This window comes from Simochromis diagramma, unplaced genomic scaffold (assembly GCF_900408965.1).
Source record: "Simochromis diagramma unplaced genomic scaffold, fSimDia1.1 OVJJ01000334.1, whole genome shotgun sequence".
NCBI classification, from domain to species: Eukaryota; Metazoa; Chordata; class Actinopteri; order Cichliformes; family Cichlidae; genus Simochromis; species Simochromis diagramma.
Genome location: NW_024386764.1, coordinates 6,827,320 through 6,847,811, shown reverse-complemented (window position 1 = coordinate 6,847,811; position 20,492 = coordinate 6,827,320). Strand labels below are relative to the sequence as shown.

At 37.5% G+C, this 20,492-nt stretch overlaps 1 protein-coding gene across 2 annotated transcripts in view; it reads right to left on the bottom strand.

Moving 5' to 3' along the window:
• Positions 1-9,172, bottom strand: part of LOC120734883 (E3 ubiquitin-protein ligase rnf213-alpha-like) — a 94,628-nt gene extending 85,456 nt beyond the window's left edge. For both annotated transcript variants that reach the window (XM_040033982.1, XM_040033991.1), the window contains exons 1-10: positions 9,045-9,172; positions 6,192-6,298; positions 5,930-6,030; positions 4,811-5,491; positions 4,386-4,472; positions 3,235-3,404; positions 2,996-3,139; positions 2,566-2,762; positions 566-831; positions 188-426 (exon numbers count right to left, since the gene is read on the bottom strand). In XM_040033982.1, the coding sequence (XP_039889916.1) occupies positions 188-426; positions 566-831; positions 2,566-2,762; positions 2,996-3,139; positions 3,235-3,404; positions 4,386-4,472; positions 4,811-5,491; positions 5,930-6,030; positions 6,192-6,291 (1,985 nt within the window). In that variant the 5' untranslated portion in view covers positions 6,292-6,298; positions 9,045-9,172. The remainder of the gene's footprint in view (positions 1-187; positions 427-565; positions 832-2,565; positions 2,763-2,995; positions 3,140-3,234; positions 3,405-4,385; positions 4,473-4,810; positions 5,492-5,929; positions 6,031-6,191; positions 6,299-9,044) is intronic.
• Between the last annotated feature and the right edge of the window lie 11,320 nt (positions 9,173-20,492).

Below are 20,492 nucleotides of genomic sequence, written 5' to 3'. Positions count from 1 at the left end.
TCAGATATGGACAATGAGAATCAAGATTGATGATACCATACTACTTTGTAACTATTGTCTATGAAAAAATAAATTTTAGAATATTTTGGTAGCCCGAAACTTGATGTAAAAATTAATCATTATTATATACCGTAATAATAATTATGCCTTTAATTTTATAAGTAAAATAAAATTATATTTAAGTTACCTGTTTTCATATGGCAAAGCTTTTACAAAGTCTTTCCAGAAAGAAAGAAAATGATGCTGTGCCTTATTAGGCAGGCAAAGAAGATTGCATAAACTAGAAAGTTGATTTGTCATGCTGTCCTTCAGATACTTGTTGTAAACAAGCAAACCAATAATCCCTGCATGGAGAGGTGGTATTCTTGCTGTCTTCTTTATGGCATCAAAACTCAAGTCCAGAAAATGTTTAAGAAGGTATTTCACCTGGAAAAAGCAAAGGAGGAATGTTAGGACTAATGCCAATACACAGTGGAGTATGGAAAACACTATTCAATACTTTTAACTTTTGCATTATTGAATTTTCGAATGCTACCTGTTGTAGTATAAAATTTTTGCTGTTTACCTGTTTTGAATCATATGGTAATCCCCATCGTCTTTCTCCACCATCATGAAGCAGAGGACCACTGTATGTATAAAAGAACTGCTGCAGTAGGGAAAAGAATTCTCCCACTTTCTGTTCATTCCAAGTTTTGAGAAGATCAAAGATTATTTGTAACATTTCCCTGCCAGCAAAGTTTCTCCCTTCTATCACAGTTTTTTCTGTAGAATTCCAACGCCAATTACTCTTCGGTTTGGGATGGATCATATCATCATATTGGTGCCACTCACCTTTAAAAGAAAACCAAACAAAAAAAAACCCAAAAGAACATTTCAGTAACTCAACGGTGGACACGTTGTATATAGAATTTATGTTTACTGGAGATAACATGATACCTCAGCTAAAAACACATTTATTAGCAAACTGATATGTGAACATTACAGGGAGTGCAGAATTATTAGGCAAATGAGTATTTTGTCCACATCATCCTCTTCATGCATGTTGTCTTACTCCAAGCTGTATAGGCTCGAAAGCCTACTACCAATTAAGCATATTAGGTGATGTGCATCTCTGTAATGAGAAGGGGTGTGGTCTAATGACATCAACATCAGGTGTGCATAATTATTAGGCAACTTCCTTTCCTTTGGCAAAATGGGTCAAAAGAAGGACTTGACAGGCTCAGAAAAGTCAAAAATAGTGAGATATCTTGCAGAGGGATGCAGCAGTCTCAAAATTGCAAAGCTTCTGAAGCGTGATCATCGAACAATCAAGCGTTTCATTCAAAATAGTCAACAGGGTCGCAAGAAGCGTGTGGAAAAACCAAGGCGCAAAATAACTGCCCATGAACTGAGAAAAGTCAAGCGTGTAGCTGCCAAGATGCCACTTGCCACCAGTTTGGCCATATTTCAGAGCTGCAACATCACTGGAGTGCCCAAAAGCAAAAGGTGTGCAATACTCAGAGACATGGCCAAGGTAAGAAAGGCTGAAAGACGACCACCACTGAACAAGACACACAAGCTGAAACGTCAAGACTGGGCCAAGAAATATCTCAAGACTGGTTTTTCTAAGGTTTTATGGACTGATGAAATGAGAGTGAGTCTTGATGGGCCAGATGGATGGGCCCGTGGCTGGATTGGTAAAGGGCAGAGAGCTCCAGTCTGACTCAGACGCCAGCAAGGTGGAGGTGGAGTACTGGTTTGGGCTGGTATCATCAAAGATGAGCTTGTGGGGCCTTTTCGGGTTGAGGATGGAGTCAAGCTCAACTCCCAGTCCTACTGCCAGTTTCTGGAAGACACCTTCTTCAAGCAGTGGTACAGGAAGAAGTCTGCATCCTTCAAGAAAAACATGATTTCCATGCAGGACAATGCTCCATCACACGCGTCCAAGTACTCCACAGCGTGGCTGGCAAGAAAGGGTATAAAAGAAGAAAAACTAATGACATGGCCTCCTTGTACACCTGATCTGAACCCCATTGAGAACCTGTGGTCCATCATCAAATGTGAGATTTACAAGGAGGGAAAACAGTACACCTCTCTGAACAGTGTCTGGGAGGCTGTGGTTGCTGCTGCACGCAATGTTGATGGTGAACAGATCAAAACACTGACAGAATCCATGGATGGCAGGCTTTTGAGTGTCCTTGCAAAGAAAGGTGGCTATATTGGTCGCTGATTTGTTTTTGTTTTGTTTTTGAATGTCAGAAATGTATATTTGTGAATGTGGAGATGTTATATTGGTTTCACTGGTAAAAATAAATAATTGAAATGGGTATATATTTGTTTTTTGTTAAGTTGCCTAATAATTATGCACAGTAATAGTCACCTGCACACACAGATATCCCCCTAAAATAGCTAAAACTAAAAACAAACTAAAAACTACTTCCAAAAACATTCAGCTTTGATATTAATGAGTTTTTTGGGTTCATTGAGAACATGGTTGTTGTTCAATAATAAAATTATTCCTCAAAAATACAACTTGCCTAATAATTCTGCACTCCCTGTAGTGTCAATAAAGTTAATTGAGAATACCTTCTGCTGTTAAAAGCTCTGGATTGATGGTTAGGCACCTGTTGATGAGGTCATTTTTCTCTTTCTGGTAGATGGTCTCATAGATAAAGCCATACTCCTTTTTGCAAACTGCATATTTGTAGGGAATGCTCTCTTGAATTTTTTCCTTGGGAATCCGATACTGTCCTTCAATAAGATATTGGTTGTCCCCAAGAGGGCTATTAAACAGAAACCATTCTTGTTAGAGATGGAACATACAGAGAAGTGACAAACTAATAATTCCACAGAGGCTAATAATTGTTGCTGGGGGGAAAAGATAATATGATTAAAAATAATTGCAGTCTAAATTCACTCTCTTTGATTCTCAGTGTAGAATTTGTAAAACTCTTTCTGTCTCTCTCTGGGTTTTTTGGGGGGTTTTTTTTAGGTTTAAAAAACTATTAACTTATACCTGGGGAACATTGCAATCCCAGCATCCCAGCTTCCAAACAACACTTCAGATTTTAAGACAACCGTGTCTTTCTTGGGTTCCAAATGAAATTCTTTAGAAATGACAGCATGAAAGTACACCAGTATTTCTTCATTGATTGATGAACTGGAAAAAAGGAGGAAAAAAATGGCAATAAATGTTAATTTCATAGTTTAATATGTCAAATAATGTCAAATACATACTGTAGTCCTGTCACTTACTCTTCTGGTATCTGAAATTTACTGGATGGCATCAAGATATTCTCTTCCACTTGAGGTCCAGAAAGGCAGGGTGAAGTTTTTTGCCTGTAGATACCTATATCTTCATTTCCTGGTTCCCTTGTCTCTGTCAGTTCTGAATCTGTCTTCTCGTCTGAATTAATATCAGCAACCTTTGAAAAAGCGAAAGTTAATAAGTAAAAAGTACTAAGTAGAATATATTTTTCATTATTTTATATACCATAATGTATACATATACAGTGAAAGAAAATCACGTTCTAAAAGTCATACAGGAATCAGATGGTTAGTCATAGTCACACCAACACTCTACATGTCCTCCTTCACTACATCCATCAACTTTCTCTGTGGTCTTCATCTTTTCCTTTGGTCTGGCTGCTCCATCTTCAACATCCTTTGTTCAAAATATTCACTATCTCTCCTCTGCACAATCTCAGCCTTGCCACTCAAACTGCAATTTGATTTATATAGCACATTTTACTTTAAGTAAAGTCACTGTCCTCAAAATAGAAGGTCAAAACATAACAACCTGGGTAGGTTTAGAATTCCTCATGATATCGTCAGTACCTCTAACTCTTTGCAGCTTTACTGTTACCTGTCTCCCTCTCATTGATGCACAGGTGTTCCGTCTTGCTTCACCTGACTTTAATTCCTCTTTTCTCCAGAGCATATCTCAACCTCTCCAAGCTCTCTTCCACCTGATTCCTGATGTAATCACACTCCCACTATGAATCCATCTGTCATTCATCTCTCAACTCCTTGTACACTTCTTGTCCAGTCCTCAAGCATCCCCCACTCTTCAAGAGTGTGTTAAACAGTCTGTTCAAAAAGTCCAATGTCCTCTTTCCTAGACATTTCCATACATCTACAGGTATCATAGCTCTCATTACTAACCCTTACCGATACTCTGCACTTCCTGATTCTCTAACTGTCCTCTTTTCTCTCTCTCACTCACTTTTATTTGTATATCAAAATGGACCATTAATTAATATTACACAATTAAAACTGATTTCACACTGGCAAAATCATTACATGACTATAATAAAAGAAAAAAAATGTTTTTACTGATGTTGTGATTTTGCATTTTGTACAAATTCAGTTTAAGAGTTAGAACAATTTATTTGAATTGATAATACCTTAGTTTTCTTGGGCGATGTTTTCTTGTTTTTCTTTAACATCTTTTGAAGCCCGATCTTGATCGACTTAATGGGTTTTCTTCCCGGCTGTGGTTAAAATTTATTGTGCTGATTATTGTCATGGTAGCTTACATCTTTAACCACTTTTTTGAGCATACAAATGTACATGATAAAGGAAAAGTATTTACAGCTTTATGGCAACCCAAACTATCCTGACTGAAATGGATAAACTTGGTGTAAAAAGAGAACAAAACAGTTTTTCATATTCAGAAAGAGGAAGTTTCATAAACATCGGTAGATAAATGACATATTCATTGTTATATTATGTATAATAAAAAAAACATGATAACATATACTTATTATGATATTGCGTTTCTGTGCAAAATTTAGTTTGAGGGTTAAAACTCTGTTTGACTTTACAATACCTTGGTCCTTTTGATAGTTCCCTTTGTTGGTAGGCTGAGGCTTGTAGATTTCTGTCTTTTCTGGATATTTTGATCATCTGAATAACATTTCTTGTCTTTGACTACTTTGTCTTCTTTCCTGCTAGTCTTTTTTGTACATTTATTTTGTTCTGTGTTTGTGTGGTTCTTATTAACATCTGAGTTCCCTGATGGATTTTGTATTTCATTAGATTTTTTCTTGTCTGTAACTTGTTCTGGGGTGTTGTTCTTAGTTGATTCAGGAGCAGTAGAGGCTGTTTCTGACACGAGTCCAGAATGAATGCCACTTACCTTGTCAGCAGCAGTTTGATGTTCATCTGGTCTGTCGTCTTTGTTACTCAATGCATTCTCTGCTTCATGTGCTGGTATTTTGCCACCTGCAGTTCCAGGGGATGGCAGTATTGTGGAAACGGACAAGTTGGTTTCAGGTGTTGTTGGCTTATTGCATGATTCAGAATTACTTTCAGCAGTCACAGCAATTAGCATATTTTTCTCTTTGCAAGTATCTGTAACTTGAGGGGGAGCAGCTAATTCACTTTCCAAATGTGTCATATGGAGAGATGAGGATGTGATTCCATTTTCTGCTGTGGCTGAGCCTGTAATGATATCTGATGATGTAGCATCCTCTCTGGTTGGTTCTGATTCACCAGTGGCCAACTGTTCCTGAAAAAAAAAAAAGCTACATTGTTAGTTCTTCAAAAACCATTTTGAAATTGATAAGTATATCTTAGTTTTCTCTGGAGGCAGAAATTAAACATCTTTTTATTTAATACAAATAATCTAATACACATAAAAAGTTGTCCCATTTTTTATGTCAAACATAAGGTTCATCTTTGCAGTCTCATACCTTAGTGAAACGTGTAAGTTAGCACACTGTCTGAACAAGAAATATTTGCGTAAGCTGAATGTGGAAGGACTGCAGAAACTGGTTACTCTGTTTTTAAGAGCTTGTTTACTGCAGTTGATCACTTTGGTATGAAACCTTGGTTTCACTTTCAAAAAGAGGATTTTTATTTTTATTTCTCAATCAAAATTGCTGGATAAATTACCTATTACATATGTAACTTCACAAATATAACATGTATTTCTCAGCCTTGTCACCTGTATTTGAGTAGTGCTTTCTTTAACAGCATGGTCTTGATCTTCCTTTTGATTTTTCTCCTCAGCAGTGGTTGAAATTGGATGTGCTGATGTGGCACCATCTGTTTAACCATTATTGCTTGGTTAGTTACATATATCAAACAACCGTGAATTTGGCAAAAGTTTTTTTTTTCTTACCACTTAAATATTCACCTGTGGTATCACAAATGAACTCCTTGGACTAGTGTTAATATAATTTTTACTGTTATGATATGACACCTACCTTGAGCACTTTTTTCAGTCAGGGCAGATAACTTGAAGCCACATTTAGGACAGATGTTAAATGACCCTTCGAGTTTAGTTCCACATTGAGGGCAAGCCATGATGTGCCTGTTTCAAAATACAACATCATAAATGAGAGGGCATTTTAATGCCCTTATAAAGTATTAGAAGTAGAATGGCAGTAATCATGGATTTTAAAACACTCGAGCTGTTTTAATTTTATTATCCACCAACAATCCACAGTGACAAGATTTTACTGTCAGAGCTTGAATTCCGATTTTATAGTTTTTAAAGGTCACACGAGTGTGTGTGTGTGTGTGTGTGTGTGTGTGTGTGTGTGTGTGTGTGTCTGTGTGTGTGTGTCTGTGTGTGTGTGTCTGTGTGTGTGTGTCTGTGTGTGTGAGAGAGAGAGAGAGAGTCTGTTAAAGGTGCAGAGCCAAAGAACACTCCTGTATCATAAAAAAACTGGATACGATTGGCGTTTTTAGCAGAGAGAGTTCTATCACATAAACATATCTTTGGATGGCTCATCATGTTCACTTTTTGGTGACAATTTTTAAAATGTGGAACATTTTAAAAATTGAGGTCATCATTTCAAGTGGTGTTGTTCTGGACTCTTGTAAAAGCTACAAAAGAGGGAAAGACTTTGAATAACACGTGTGTCTGCTTCAGCTTTCCAATTCTCACACAGAATCTAAACTTTCTCTGATGTTTTTTTTTAAATTTACTTGTTTGCTCTGCCCACCCAAATCTTCACATTTGAAAGGTGGAAAAGAAGATAATTGAAATGGCTTACTGCTACTACTAAATAGATTTTTATGGTCTGTCCTTATCAATAATAATACTTTTTCATTATAGATTCTGTATTTCTAGATAAAGAACTAAGACAGACATGTTCAATTTTGGCCAATAGGTGGCAGTATTGATTATTCTAAAACACAATCTTTTTTTCTTTTAATATGCTCATCTTTTTACAGTTTTTTCTGAATGCTTAAACCCTAACTGTGATTCCTGTAGCACAATCTCTAAAACTATTCAGACTTATAGCAAAACCACTCACTGAGTTTGCAAAACTAAAAGCACAAAAACTGCTTTGCACTCAGTTTGCAATTTTGTAACACACACTTTGCAAAACTGTAGGCACAATTCACTGCACAACACTCAATTACCAAATTTCCAACACACTCCTAGCAAAAGTATACACATGGATGGCTATCATTAACACTAATTTGCCAACTGTCTGGCACACTTTCACATGTGAAAACTTTTTTAGATAATTAGTTCACTTTGCAATCAGCCTAAGCACTATAATACAGGTAAGCTGTGTGTGCGGAGTACAATGGAGGGAGCAGAAAGAGTGAGAAGTAGAGGAGGCCGAGGAAGAGGACGTGGAGGTGAAGAAGTAGGATGAAGAGGACGACAAGGACAAGGAGGAGCAAGAGGAAGACGAGGAGGGGGGAGAGGAAGGGTAGGAAGAGTAAGAAATAGAATTGCTGATGACATCAGAGCTACAATAGTGGACCATGTAATCAACCGTGGAATGACCCTGAGGGTAGCTGGCCAACGGGTCCAGCCTAACTCGAGCCGCTACACTGTAGCAAGTACCATAAGGACATCTTGAAATGAGAATCGGTTAGTACAGTCACTTCGCACAAAGATTTGTAGCACTGCCATATGCCAATGAGAAACACACCAATACCATTGATGTACAAATACTGAAATTGTTACTTTACAGAATTGCTAGATGACCAGATGCTGGGGGCAGAGGAAGCATGTTCACTGCAGACCAAGTAACCCATATAGTCATTATGGCGATTGCAAATAATCCTATACTTGGAAATAAACACTTGTGTTTGTTTTGATGTGTTTGAATCAACACCAGTACTTGAAGTTTGGATCCCTCTATGCTTATGGATCTATGACAGAAGTATGAGCTCAAACTGACATAGCCTACCTTGTGCACAGAGAAAGCAAAAGCCAGATGTGTTTTGTATTCATACCATCAGTGTGTAGTTGGTGCATTGTGTGCTTAGTAGATGATGGCTTGTGTGTACTGTTTGATACGGAAACACCATTTTTACGAAGGTGTGAAGAGTTAATCTAGCTGTGTTTGCTTTTGCAAGAGAACTACAATGTTTTGATGATTGGGTGACAGGTTTTCTTATTTGTGTGAAGAGTTTTGCAAAATTAGCCAATAGTTACAAAAAATGTGCTTAAGCAATCAGAAAAAACTGTAAACTCACTCTCCGTAAACAATCCACAGTAACAAGACTTTGGTGCTGTGTGTGTGTATATATATATATAATTAGTTACACCTAAAAAGCACCTAAACCTAAAACACACAAACAAATAATCTGAGATGACTCTAAGGCTTTGCAAAAAGCAGCTGCCGATATCGAGGACTGATATTACAAAACTTAGTGGTTACACTAAGTTTTACTTTCGCTTTCACTTCCTGTGATAGTGTAGCTGATTTAAAATTTTTAAATTCCATTTTTTGGTTTACTGTGTTTGCTCTTCCAACAAATTCATTAGCCTTTTCTCATGTTTATTTACAATTGTATTTTTTTTTTATATTTTACAAATGAATTTAGGTCATCCGATATTTTGTATATAGAAACACTGTAACAGTTAAATTTTGCCTCGCTAACATATTCCTGTTTATTTCTCAACTAGAATATAAGACAGGATGAAAGGGGAGACATTGCGTTTCAGTTAGTAGTGTAACGCTTAATGCTATTAAAGATTAACACATTGAGGATATGTAACCTAATATTTAATACTGCATACTTGAATCTTAAAAGCAGCATAATGCAATATTATTATCAGTAAAGGTAATCGGTAGATGACCTACCTCGTTTGCGCTTCTTCCTTACATAGTTGTCATTGAATATTTGAACTGCTATGTGTGTTTGTTCTTTACTCAGACAAATAATTACTTTCATTTTCATTTACGGTAAAGGGTGCGGCTGTTTTTCACAACAGACATCTACAGTTGCAATGAAAAAAAAACCGTGGAAGGCAGGATATTGTTCAGTTCTTGTTCCTAAACTATTAATCTTTCATTAACATAACTGCTAATTCATTCTCCCCTGTAAAAACAATCGAAGATTATTTCAGTCAATGTTAAGAATTAAAGTAACAACAATTGCAGACATTTTCAGTTGTGGGTATTAGGTAGGTGACGATATTCATTAATCTGAAATACTTGATCAGTTTTCAGGGTTTTTTTTTTTTAATGAAATGCATCAAATCAAATAGTGCTACACTTTATGTAAATTGCTTTACATCCTAAAAAGGTTTAGGCTTTTAGTTTAGTTGAATTGAAATGAAATATCTCCCTCTGCTGTTGCAGAGAAAAGTTGTAAGGCGTGTGCTATGGAAGAAAATGTATGGTGTATAGTGACCTCTTGTGCTGATATAGTGACGTTATTGTGGTTGTTTTATAGTTATCTATGAGTCTACTGTGTTCAGTCATGGCTGCACTGAATTTGTATTAAGATTGACAAGCAATTTGATGTAACCAATGTTTCAGTAGGACATTAAACCAACTGCAGCACTGCTGCAGTCTTTCAGACATAAGACTTAGGTCAGACTTGAATACCCCTGCATTTCAACTTTAAATAAGATGGAAAGTTAACATCAATTACAGCAATGGGTTTTTTTTTCATGCATTTAGAGAAAAATTCTCCAGCTGTCTGCAGACATTTTCAACTGTGGCCATTAGGTGGCAGTATTGATCAATCTAAAATCCCCCTCAACTGTGTAAAACATAAAAGCGTTCATATTCAGCTGTCATGAGCAGTTAAAGTTACATTGCACAAATAGTTGAATATACATACATACTAACTGCAGCTGATTAAGAACTGCAATTTCAGCTAAACAAAACAAAACAAAAAAACCCAGAAATGATCACTTAGCCTACCTCATCTTCAAACATTTTAATATTTCATTTTTATTTGCAAGCTAAAACTCTTTCCCAACACAGTACCAAACTACTGCAGAGCATTCTGGAGTGACTTGTTACCTTCTTCGTTTTATTATAGTTTTTTACAGACGCTAGGACACATTCCTCAATACTTAGGCCACTTTTGCAAAAGTCTTCACACAATCCTCCTAACTGACCGTCAGCTTGGCAAAGCAGTTCATTTCACATTCAAAATGCACTACAACTACCAAAACACTTTATTCAGGTCTCAAATAAACTCATTCTTCCAGAACACTAGCAAAGGTTGACAGCCGACAAACACACTTTGTCACCCACAAAACAATGACCTAAAAAACACTAACAACATGTAGCATTACACAGTGTTTTCTTGTGTAAAACAAGGACACATCTCTGTTTATAATTTCAATATATGTTACTGGAATGAATCAGACATCATGCAGAATTCGTTAATATTTGTTTATGTATTTTTATTTTTTTGCACTAAGTAATCCCAAAATACAAGAATTTGTATACACACCATCCACTGATACACATACAATAGTAATGCTAATCTACTCCATTTCTGGCTGGGTCCATGTTTACATCACAAAAAAACCTATTCAGCAGTTGTCTCCTTTTGTAATGAAATTGAAGGAGTAACATCTGTGTAGATGTTCATCTACAATGAGAATCAGCTGTGGCTGGTTAAACTGCATTTTTAGATTGGAAATATGTTTCAATAAAATATTGCTGTTGGATTTTGCTGTCTTTTCAAGTTTTGCATTGTGTTATTGTTTTGGCCATAAGTTTAACAGTTTTGAAAACAGTATGTAAGCACATGCAAAATGTCCTGTACGCACAAAGATTTTTGGCAGTTGTTGTGTCTGAGTGAGAAGATAATTCATGAAATTTGAGAGATGTAGTCATTGAATGCATTTTGTGCCAAAACAATGATAACTGGTCCTCAGTTTAGCCCACATAGACTTCTGTTGTGCTCACTGTGTGAGGAGTTTTGCAAACGTGACCTAAGTATTGAGAAATGTGTCCTAGCGTCTGTAAAAAACTGTAAATGCTAAGAATATAAAAACAAAAATGACACATCACTGCAAATGTCACAATGTTCTATGTTCAGCTTTTTGGCAACAGTGTTGATAATTTGTAAATTCAGTTATATGTCTAACACATTAACATTAAAAGCATATTTATATTAGACTGTAATGAAAATGACAAAAATGAGGCTATTCTACAAGAAAGGACAGTAAAGAATGTGACACAAAGCTTTGTAAAACTAACCATATTGTCAACAAGGTGTAATTTAGGAGGACTGAAATAGAACATCTGCATAGTTTGAGAGCATTTAATCAGAGTGTGGGGAATATTTCTTCCTAAATGTATGCATGCATAATATCCAGGATGGTGTTTGTGAGAGAGGCAAATAACACAATTTTCCTCTGCCTCTGAAGTCACTGCTCAAGCAGCGTGCGAAATCACATCATCTCATTCCTAGGCTGAATTGTTGACCGTGCTAACAGACTTGGACACTGAGTGTGTGTGAGTGTGTGAGTGTGTGTGTGTGTGTGTGTGTGTGTGTGTGTGTGTGTGTGTGTGTGTGTATGCTAATCTCAATTCTGGGCTACTGAGTCCTCCTCCTCTTCTTTACCACCCACACATACACACATAAACACACCACAGCAGTTGCTAGCCAATCACTACCTCTTTTCCTTTCTATTGCCTTTACCTGCGTCACTCTGCATGTGTTGCCATGGTGATCACTGATGCTCCCTCCCCCCCACAAATGTGTCTGTGCTGTTCCAGTATGAAGATGAAGCCGACTCGTGGCTGGTGATGCAGGCAGGCTGCAAACGTCATCACTTCCCTTGGGAAGAAGGCCTATTTTTACCAGTGGGCACAAAGTATACCAAGCTGCCCAGCATATTTATGGAAGCGCATCTAATCCCAGCCTGCCAGGAAACATCTCTCCCCACGCTCTCTCTCTCTCTCTCTCGCTCCATTCATCTCTCAGAAAAGCTGTTCCTTTCAAGGCACAGTTTTCCCCTTGAGCTGAGGTGACAGTACCTGTGAGGGTTTTGAGTGATCTTGTTAGAATATCTGTTCTTTATCTATGAGACTGAGATGTGATGAAAATCAGGGGTCAGTAGAGCTCCAATCTTCTGTTTTGCTCAAGGTCACTTTAGCTTAATAACTTCCTTTTTGTTGTGATAGGAAGGATAACTGTGAAGGAAACCTAGAAGTCATTTTGAAACCAGGAGGCAGTTTATGCGGTTAGTTTTAGTGGAAGAACTGAAATAATGATGTGAGGAGATAAAGGTGAGTGGGATTAGAAAATGTTACAAAAATACCAAAAATCAAGGACATGATGGATGCAAAAATGAAAAAAGTCAAAGCAGCCTGTGATGGCATGCCACACATGGTAAGCTCCACACCTCACCACCAGTTGATTCACCTTAGTTTAATTTACAGTCACTACTTTAAAATATTCTACTTATTGTTCAATATTTTTTCTTTATTAAATGTGTTTATTTTTCCATCACACCTTCCAATGTTTATATGGCGTGCACACATATTAACCTTGCAAGGTCAAAGTTCTGTTTTATGTTATATTAATACATCTTTCTTTGTTTGAGTTACCTGAGGGTTGGCTTCTCCTCCTGTCTGGCAAAAGGTGTGGCAAAGGGCTGCGAGACCTGAAGTACCACTGACAGCCTAATTGGATAGCACCACATGCTTCATTGCCTGGGGGGTGTTTCATGTTTGTTTAATTATTTTGTATTTTGTATTGTTAATTATTATCTTGAGTTTAGTCTATTGAGTTGACCTCTTTTATTGGTCTGCCTGTTTAAATTTTGGCTTTGTTAAATATATTTTCATATTTTTGGGTCAATAAAACCCCTTTTTTGAATTAAAACCACCTGTGTCCTTTATGCTTTACTGCTTGGTCCCTGACACAGCCACATACCGCATCTTTCTGTTTATCTTATGTAGCAACAATAGCTAGTGTGCACACCCTAAACCCAGGGCGAAGTTAATCATTTAACACTTTTATTTGTTTAGTCTCCCAACAACAGTAACTGGCAAATGTTATCAATTGTGGTCGCTCTGATTATGGTATAGACATGATTCCTGTTATAAAGGACACACCCTGACATTCTTCGCAAATGACAAGTAACGCTTTTATGAGCAATAGTTTCCAAAGTAGGCGAACACCTGAAAGAGGAACCCTAGCATCATGTTTATGCAGAGTTCCTTTGATTTTACTACAAAATAATGAGCCTGTGTTTGCTCCATTTTCTCCTGTGTGGTTTAATAGTTGAAAAGCTAAGCACTGATTAAACTGAAGAATATACTATACTATACTAGCTTATACTGTTATATACTCACAGCATAATTTAGTTATCGTTATACTATGCTGGCCAATTTAAGAAGAAAAAAATGAGCAGGTATTGGATGATAAAAAATATGTTACAGAATATTTTAAATTAAGGTGATGTCAAATCTACAAATAACAGAAAAGGAAAATGGAAAGTATTAATGTGTGTATCTTTGGTGTGTATCAGTACAGAGAATATGTATCACCTCAGACTGTCTAATTTATTTGTGTATTGTAATTGTGTCCTTTGATCCTGCTCGCCTGCTGTGGTCTTTCTGTGATAACCTGGTCTTGGTCTGGACAAGATCTACACTGCTTCAAAGGCAATCCACATGTAAGGACTTCATCAGTATTTTTAGATGATTCCTTTAACTCCTTCAAAATGATAAGTTTAAACCAGCATAGGCCCGTGTAAAGTCTTTCTTTATTTATTTACGTTTTATAGCTAACTACCTACCTACATCAGTGGGTTGCTAACAAATGTTGGTTACTAAATTTAGAAAAGGTCAACCCACCCAAGACAAATCAATGCTGCTATCTCTACAGCCTACACAAAAAAATCCAAGTATAAAGAAGCTCATGGGAAACCAAGAGAACCGGTATTCAAATGTACGAAATAATTATAGCAAATTTGTTTTGCAAATTTCAAGTGAAATGCTTTTAAGTCTGCCTCATGAGCTAATGATGACCTTTTTCAGTAGCTAACTTCCCACTAAAGTCCACTGTGCACTAAAATCAGTCATGTTGGTATAATCGGTAAGCTATTATTAACTGAATAATTAATACATGCTTGGCTGTTCCTACAGTATTGTTTTGGCTATTTAATATTTTAATTATTAAGTTGCGTGACTTAAATTGAATTGATATTTGTAAAAGTACACCAGAAAAATCTGAGGGGGCACTGTAATAATGTATACTTTGTTGATCCCCATGGGGAAATTCCTCACTGGATTTACCCCTTTCACTCAGGGAAGCAGTAGGCAGTCACCAATCTAGTGCCCGGGGTACCTCAAGGTGACTATTCAGTGGATTTGAACCCCCAACCTTCTGATCACAGGGCTTCCACTCTACCTACTGAGTTATCAGTGCCCTATGCTGTTGTGACCTTTTTGGATGGGCCTGAAGCATCTGCCACAGCCACGATCATCCATACTGCACATGCTGGTCAGGTAAAAGCTATCCTGTGTACATGTTTAGAATTAAAATACAAGAAATAAACAAATTGTAAGCATCTGTAGGATAAACTTTAATAATGTAGTGCTGTATGCCCCACAGATCAGAGCAGTTATGTTCCTCTTTCAATGGTTCTTTCCCTTTTGATATATATACATATTTACACATACAGGGGTCAAAGTCAGCTGGAAAGATCTGGCACAGCATTCAAGTAACTCCAGTTAATAAATTGTTAAATCTGATCGGTAGGTTTTGTACAAATTACTACTGAATGATTTACGGTCCTGATAAAAAGTTTAGTACCACATGCCTTTAAAAGGCCAAATCTGTGCAAAAATGTGAATTCATTGTCATCTTCTGTCAGGTAGTCACACTGTCATGATGTTCTGATGGCAAAGGCAAAAAAATACAACTTTTCCTTGAACATGGTTGGGTTGTTGAAATGCATAAGCATTAACTCCATAACCATCCGACGGCATCTGAGACTGAAGAGCTTCAAAAACAAAAAACGTCTGCAAAGGCCTCATGTCCTTGAACGCCACAGAACTGACCATTTGTACTTTGCAAGAGAGCAGCAAACTTGGGACATTGAAAGGTGGAAGAAAGTTTTATTCTCTGATGAGAAAAACTTTAACCATGATGGTCCTGATGGTTTCCAACGTTACTGGCATGGCAAGCAGATCCCACCTGGGATGTTTTCTATGCGGCACAGTGGACGGGGGCCATAATGGTCTGGGGTGTTTTTTCCTTCATTGGAACAATGGAGCTTCAGGAGGTGCATGGGCGTCAAACGGCCGCTGGATATGTCCAGATGTTGCAGAGAGCATCACTCATGACTGAGGGGCCTCATCTTTGTGGTACCGACTGGGTTTTTCAACAGGACAATACTGCAGTACACAATACCTGCAGGACAAGGAACTTCTTCCAGGAGAATAACATCACTCTTTAGGACCATCCTGCGTGTTCCCCTGTTTAAATCCAATTGAGAACCTTTGGGGATGGATGGCAAGGGAAGTATACAAAAATGGACAACAGTCCAGACAGTAGATGCCCTTCGTGCAGGCATCTTCACCACTTGGGGAAATGTTCAAACTCACCTCATGGAAACCTATTTTTGAAGTGATCAACAATAATGGTGGAGCTACTCATTACTGAGTTCATGTTTGGAACTTTAATTTATATTTTGGGGATTTATGGGGTTTTTTGGAGGTGTGGTCCTAAACTTTTGATCAGCTGCAAAACAGCCTGTTTCAGTTTAAGCGTTGTTTTCAATAAACTGCATGCTCAAAAAAATGTTTGGTCTTACTCACAGTTCTTCTTATTGCATGTTGAAGCTCTACCAGGAACCTTGTTAAGATCCAGCCATGCAAAAAGCGGTCTTAAACTTTTGATCGGGGCTTTATTTCATAATATGCTCCAGTCTGGTGTTGTTTTCATTATTACTGAACTCTACTTGCTCAATAACAAGAAAATAATGGCATCTCATAGCCAGTATAGGGACTAACGTGTTACGGTAACTACGTTATTAAGTAACGCGTTACAATAACTACGTTATTATTGTGGTAATGAGCACGGTAACTAGTTATTATGCCAAAATCAGGAACGCGTTAATCGTTACTGGGATTTCGATAGGGTCATTATTCGTTACTTTGTGTGTTTCGTTTGACCTACCTCAGAAATCGGAACACAGACCCTCGAGTAAACGGCATTCTGGTTAGTCTCGTCAGAGAAGTCGGGATTCCAATATGGCAATGCCCTCGAAAACGGTTGTTTTGCTAGCCCTCTATAAAAAGAAATTACTGCTTAACACATATGCAGCCATAGCTGGATTCGGTGGGCCGATGGTGGGGAGGAGGAGAGAGCCGAGGCGACCACCGGTCCGAGTGTCAGGTGACCTGAACTTCAGGTAAGATGTTATGACCTGCAGTCTATCTGGGTCAGATATAAACCAAGTTTAGGTGGAGTTTATTTTCGTTGTGCTGACTTTTTACAGTCAGTTACAATAACTCGTACTGTCTACTAGCTAGCATGACGGACTTTCTATACAGCTGGGTGGGTGCTATGATGTTACTGATGTTGAACTTTATTTTGTTCATAAGGTTAGTTATTAGAGTTGCCAGCTGTGCTGTAAAAAAACGGAATCGTCTCAGAGAAAATATTACGCATTTTGTTTTGAGCTGAAAAGGAACCGCACTTCAGCTACAATGAAAAAAAAAGACACAAGCTTATTGGCAGTCTGGTGTTACCTACATCTTCCTACTCGAAAGGCAGAATTTCCGAGTTCTGAGTACAATCGAAAGCACCACGACTGCAGTTTTTGTGTTGGATGTAAAAAGCGCACATGATGCTGTGACGTAGGCTAGAATCATGCCGGCAGTCGACGACGGTCCAGGCGTGGGATTTCTCTTGTGGAAATATGCACATTATTTTTTCCTTTCTGTTGGTAGGTGGCACAGTGCACTTGTGGCAGGATAGTGCTAACGTGTAAGCAAGCTCGAAGACTGGCAATCTTGCTGGGTATCCAGTTAGGGAACACATTAACAAGAGAATTCTGAGTAAAACCAAAGTTACTTTCCCTAGTAACTAGTTACTTTGAAAGTAACGAGTAACTTGAAGTAACTGAGTTACTTTTGATAGAAGTAACTAGTAATGTAACTAAGTTACTAATTTAAAGTAACTTACCCAACACTGCTCATAGCTGACTTCACCACATTCCTTTGCACTTCTCATCCCTGTGATTTGTTCACAGTGCAGATGTAAAGTTGTGGTTGTTGTAGTACTTAGCGAACTACTTAAAGGGAGTGAGCATAAATGCAGTAAATAAACAGCCTAACAAACATCACCCAGCACAGAAGCTGCTTCTGTGCAGTTTGTCACAAAATGTTAAAAGCAAAATGTACAGCTGCTGTTTTTGACTAATTTTTTTAGTCACACATTTTAATAATGTGGGACTGTAAGAGAGAGAGGTGGCAGATGCTCGAGAATGTTCACAATACTTCGGAAGAAATTTTTATAAAATGGAAATTAAAATATTAAACCTAAGGTTCACATTCACTTTAGTTTTTTTAAATCTGATTTTGGATCTATACATGCCATTTTCCTGTCCGATGTTGTTTTTGTGAAGAAAAAAAAATTAAAGTATACCAAAGTCTCCATGAAGATAGTGGTTAGTGGTTAGTTTACAGTACTGTGATAAAGTTTACAGTCATCCAGTATGTTAGACATACGTAATAGCAGACATTAGAATAGAATAGAATTGAATTCAACTTTATTGTCATTGCACATGTCACAGGTACAAGGCAACGAAATGCAGTTTCCATCCATCCAGAAGTACTTTAGGCATGATATAGATATATTACAATATATATTAGCAATAATATAAACAGGATATAAATATGAAAAACTATACAGAATATGAAATAAAAAAAACTATACAGAAATATGAGATATACAGCTATACAGAAATGGGAACTATGCAGGTTATAAACAGTTGTAGAATTAATTAATTAATTACACAGAATTATACAGTAGTGCAGTTAAGATAAGTGAGATATGTGGATAATTTCTACAGAGGCTATATAAAGTGCTAGTGGTTGTGAGTGGTGGTTCAGTCCATGTTATTATTGTGTGTATGAGGGTACAGTTGACATTACTTAATATTTGTAATGATGCTGATTAGATTCACTCACTGAATCCTGCCAAACATCTGAGCATAAAAACGTGACCTTCAATAACAGAAATAAATACATACAAGTGAACGAAAATATCACTGATAAAATTTTTGAGGATTTGCTTTTCTGCATTTTTAGATATTTGAGTTAAAGTTAAATCAAATTTACTGTTTGCAACAAATATCAGGGACCTCAAGTCAGCTCCTCTGATCAAGTCAATTCCAGACCGTTTTATCACAATACTAAAAGGAAAATTTGTCAAAACCACAAACAACATGAAACTAAGATATAATTAATATAAACAGAAAAAAACATGCAACTTCTGCCAGAGGGAAGCTTTACTGTTATCGCTCTCATTTATTGCTGAGAACTTGACTTTAAAATCCAAGAGTTGAAACAACACCCCCTAAATGTCATGATGTTGTCACACCTGATGAACAGCAGTCCACTCCCACTACAGGCTGTTATCATGTCTGGCAGAGCTGCCGTACAGTAATGAGAGAAAACTGATTGATTAAAGCTATTGTCATGCTAATACCACGTTATGATTGAACAGAAATGTGCCAAGGCAAGCCTGCAGCCCTATAGCATCACAGCAAATAACTCGTAATATATTATCAGTTTCAATGAATAACAGTTAGCCAACTGGAGGATGGATGGTGGGCCTTGGGGGGTTTGCTAAACTGCTACAATAGACTCCTATGAAAGGCCTATGCTAAATGGATCGGGCCGGTTATACTGTCTGTAAAGATAACTAAAGGCATAGATAGGCTACATATTGGAAATAATAGGCGTTACTTTTAAGAAGCTGTGTATATTGAGGAGTGACATACTGAATCAACAGATTTAAAAAAAAAAAAAGAAAAAGCAAAACACACACAGCAAATCGTCACTTCAGGTTGAGTTTATTGACAAAAGAAGAACATGGACCGGGAAATTTATTGTAGGCTGATTCTGGCAGAGAGTGGGAGGATGTAACTACTTTCGTGATGCACTGTGATGTGAACCTATATGTGCCAGCCTGTGGGCGACTTAAAGTAGTCATATCACCTGACCTGCATGTCTGTGGATTGTGAAGGAAACCCACATGAGATGCCGAAACACAGAAACCATCTGGACCGATTCTCAAACCCAATGCTTTCTTGTTGTGAGGTGGCAGTATCAACCACTGAGCCACTACCACTGAGCAGTTGAGTTTCTGTTCACACGTGAGAGACAACCTGTTATCGTCCTACTGTTGTTCTCGAGGCTTTAATGATCTTTAAAGGCAATCACGATAAAGACGTGTGGAGCAAAACCTGTGGCTGTTATTTTTAGAAAGCGCTAAATGTCTTTGGGCTGACATTCAGCATAAAAGTTTTGATTAAAAGCCTCAGCCTTAGATTATTTTTTTCACAGAATGCAATTTACATTTTTCAGTTTCAAAGCTGATCTGGAAAATGGATGGAAATCTCTGTCTGAGATCACTGAGACTCTTTGTGAACACCTTACCGCTACTAAGGGAAGCATCATCGAGAAAAACAGTAATGCTGTACCAGAAACATAATGTAATAGGTATCAGATTGGACCGTTAAACTAAAAGGTTGAACCCAATAAGAACTGAAAAATATGACTGGTTTTGGGGTTAAATGTTTTGTTCCCTCATAGCAGAAAAAACATCCAGTGGAAAACAGTAGCATGTAGTGGAAAATAATAATAATCAAATATCAAATGCTACCTTTTTCTTCATCACCTAATGCATAACTATGAAAAGGTGTGGGCCCGTGAGGTTTTGTGGTTACCTGCTTGAAATTGTCAGAGCGTGTTTTTGTGGATGCCGGTGTGTTTTATGCCGAGCAGCGTTACAGACGCACGCACACAGTTCCTACATCCCCCGTGAGTGTGGAACTTCACCTACACTTTGAAACTACGTCAGTAGGTTCAGAGGAGCAGCTTAGTGGAACTTGCATGCGTGTCTGTATTATTAAGGATTGTTACTGAACTCCATCTAATGCTGAATGAATACTAATTAGACACTAAATAGATGAGTTTATTTCAGGAAATACTGGAAGCGAATCTTTAAGATGCTTTTAATCACATTTAAAATCCCAGGCACTTCAGTAGGGAACAGAAAAAAGTCAATATACAATTCTTAACCACTTC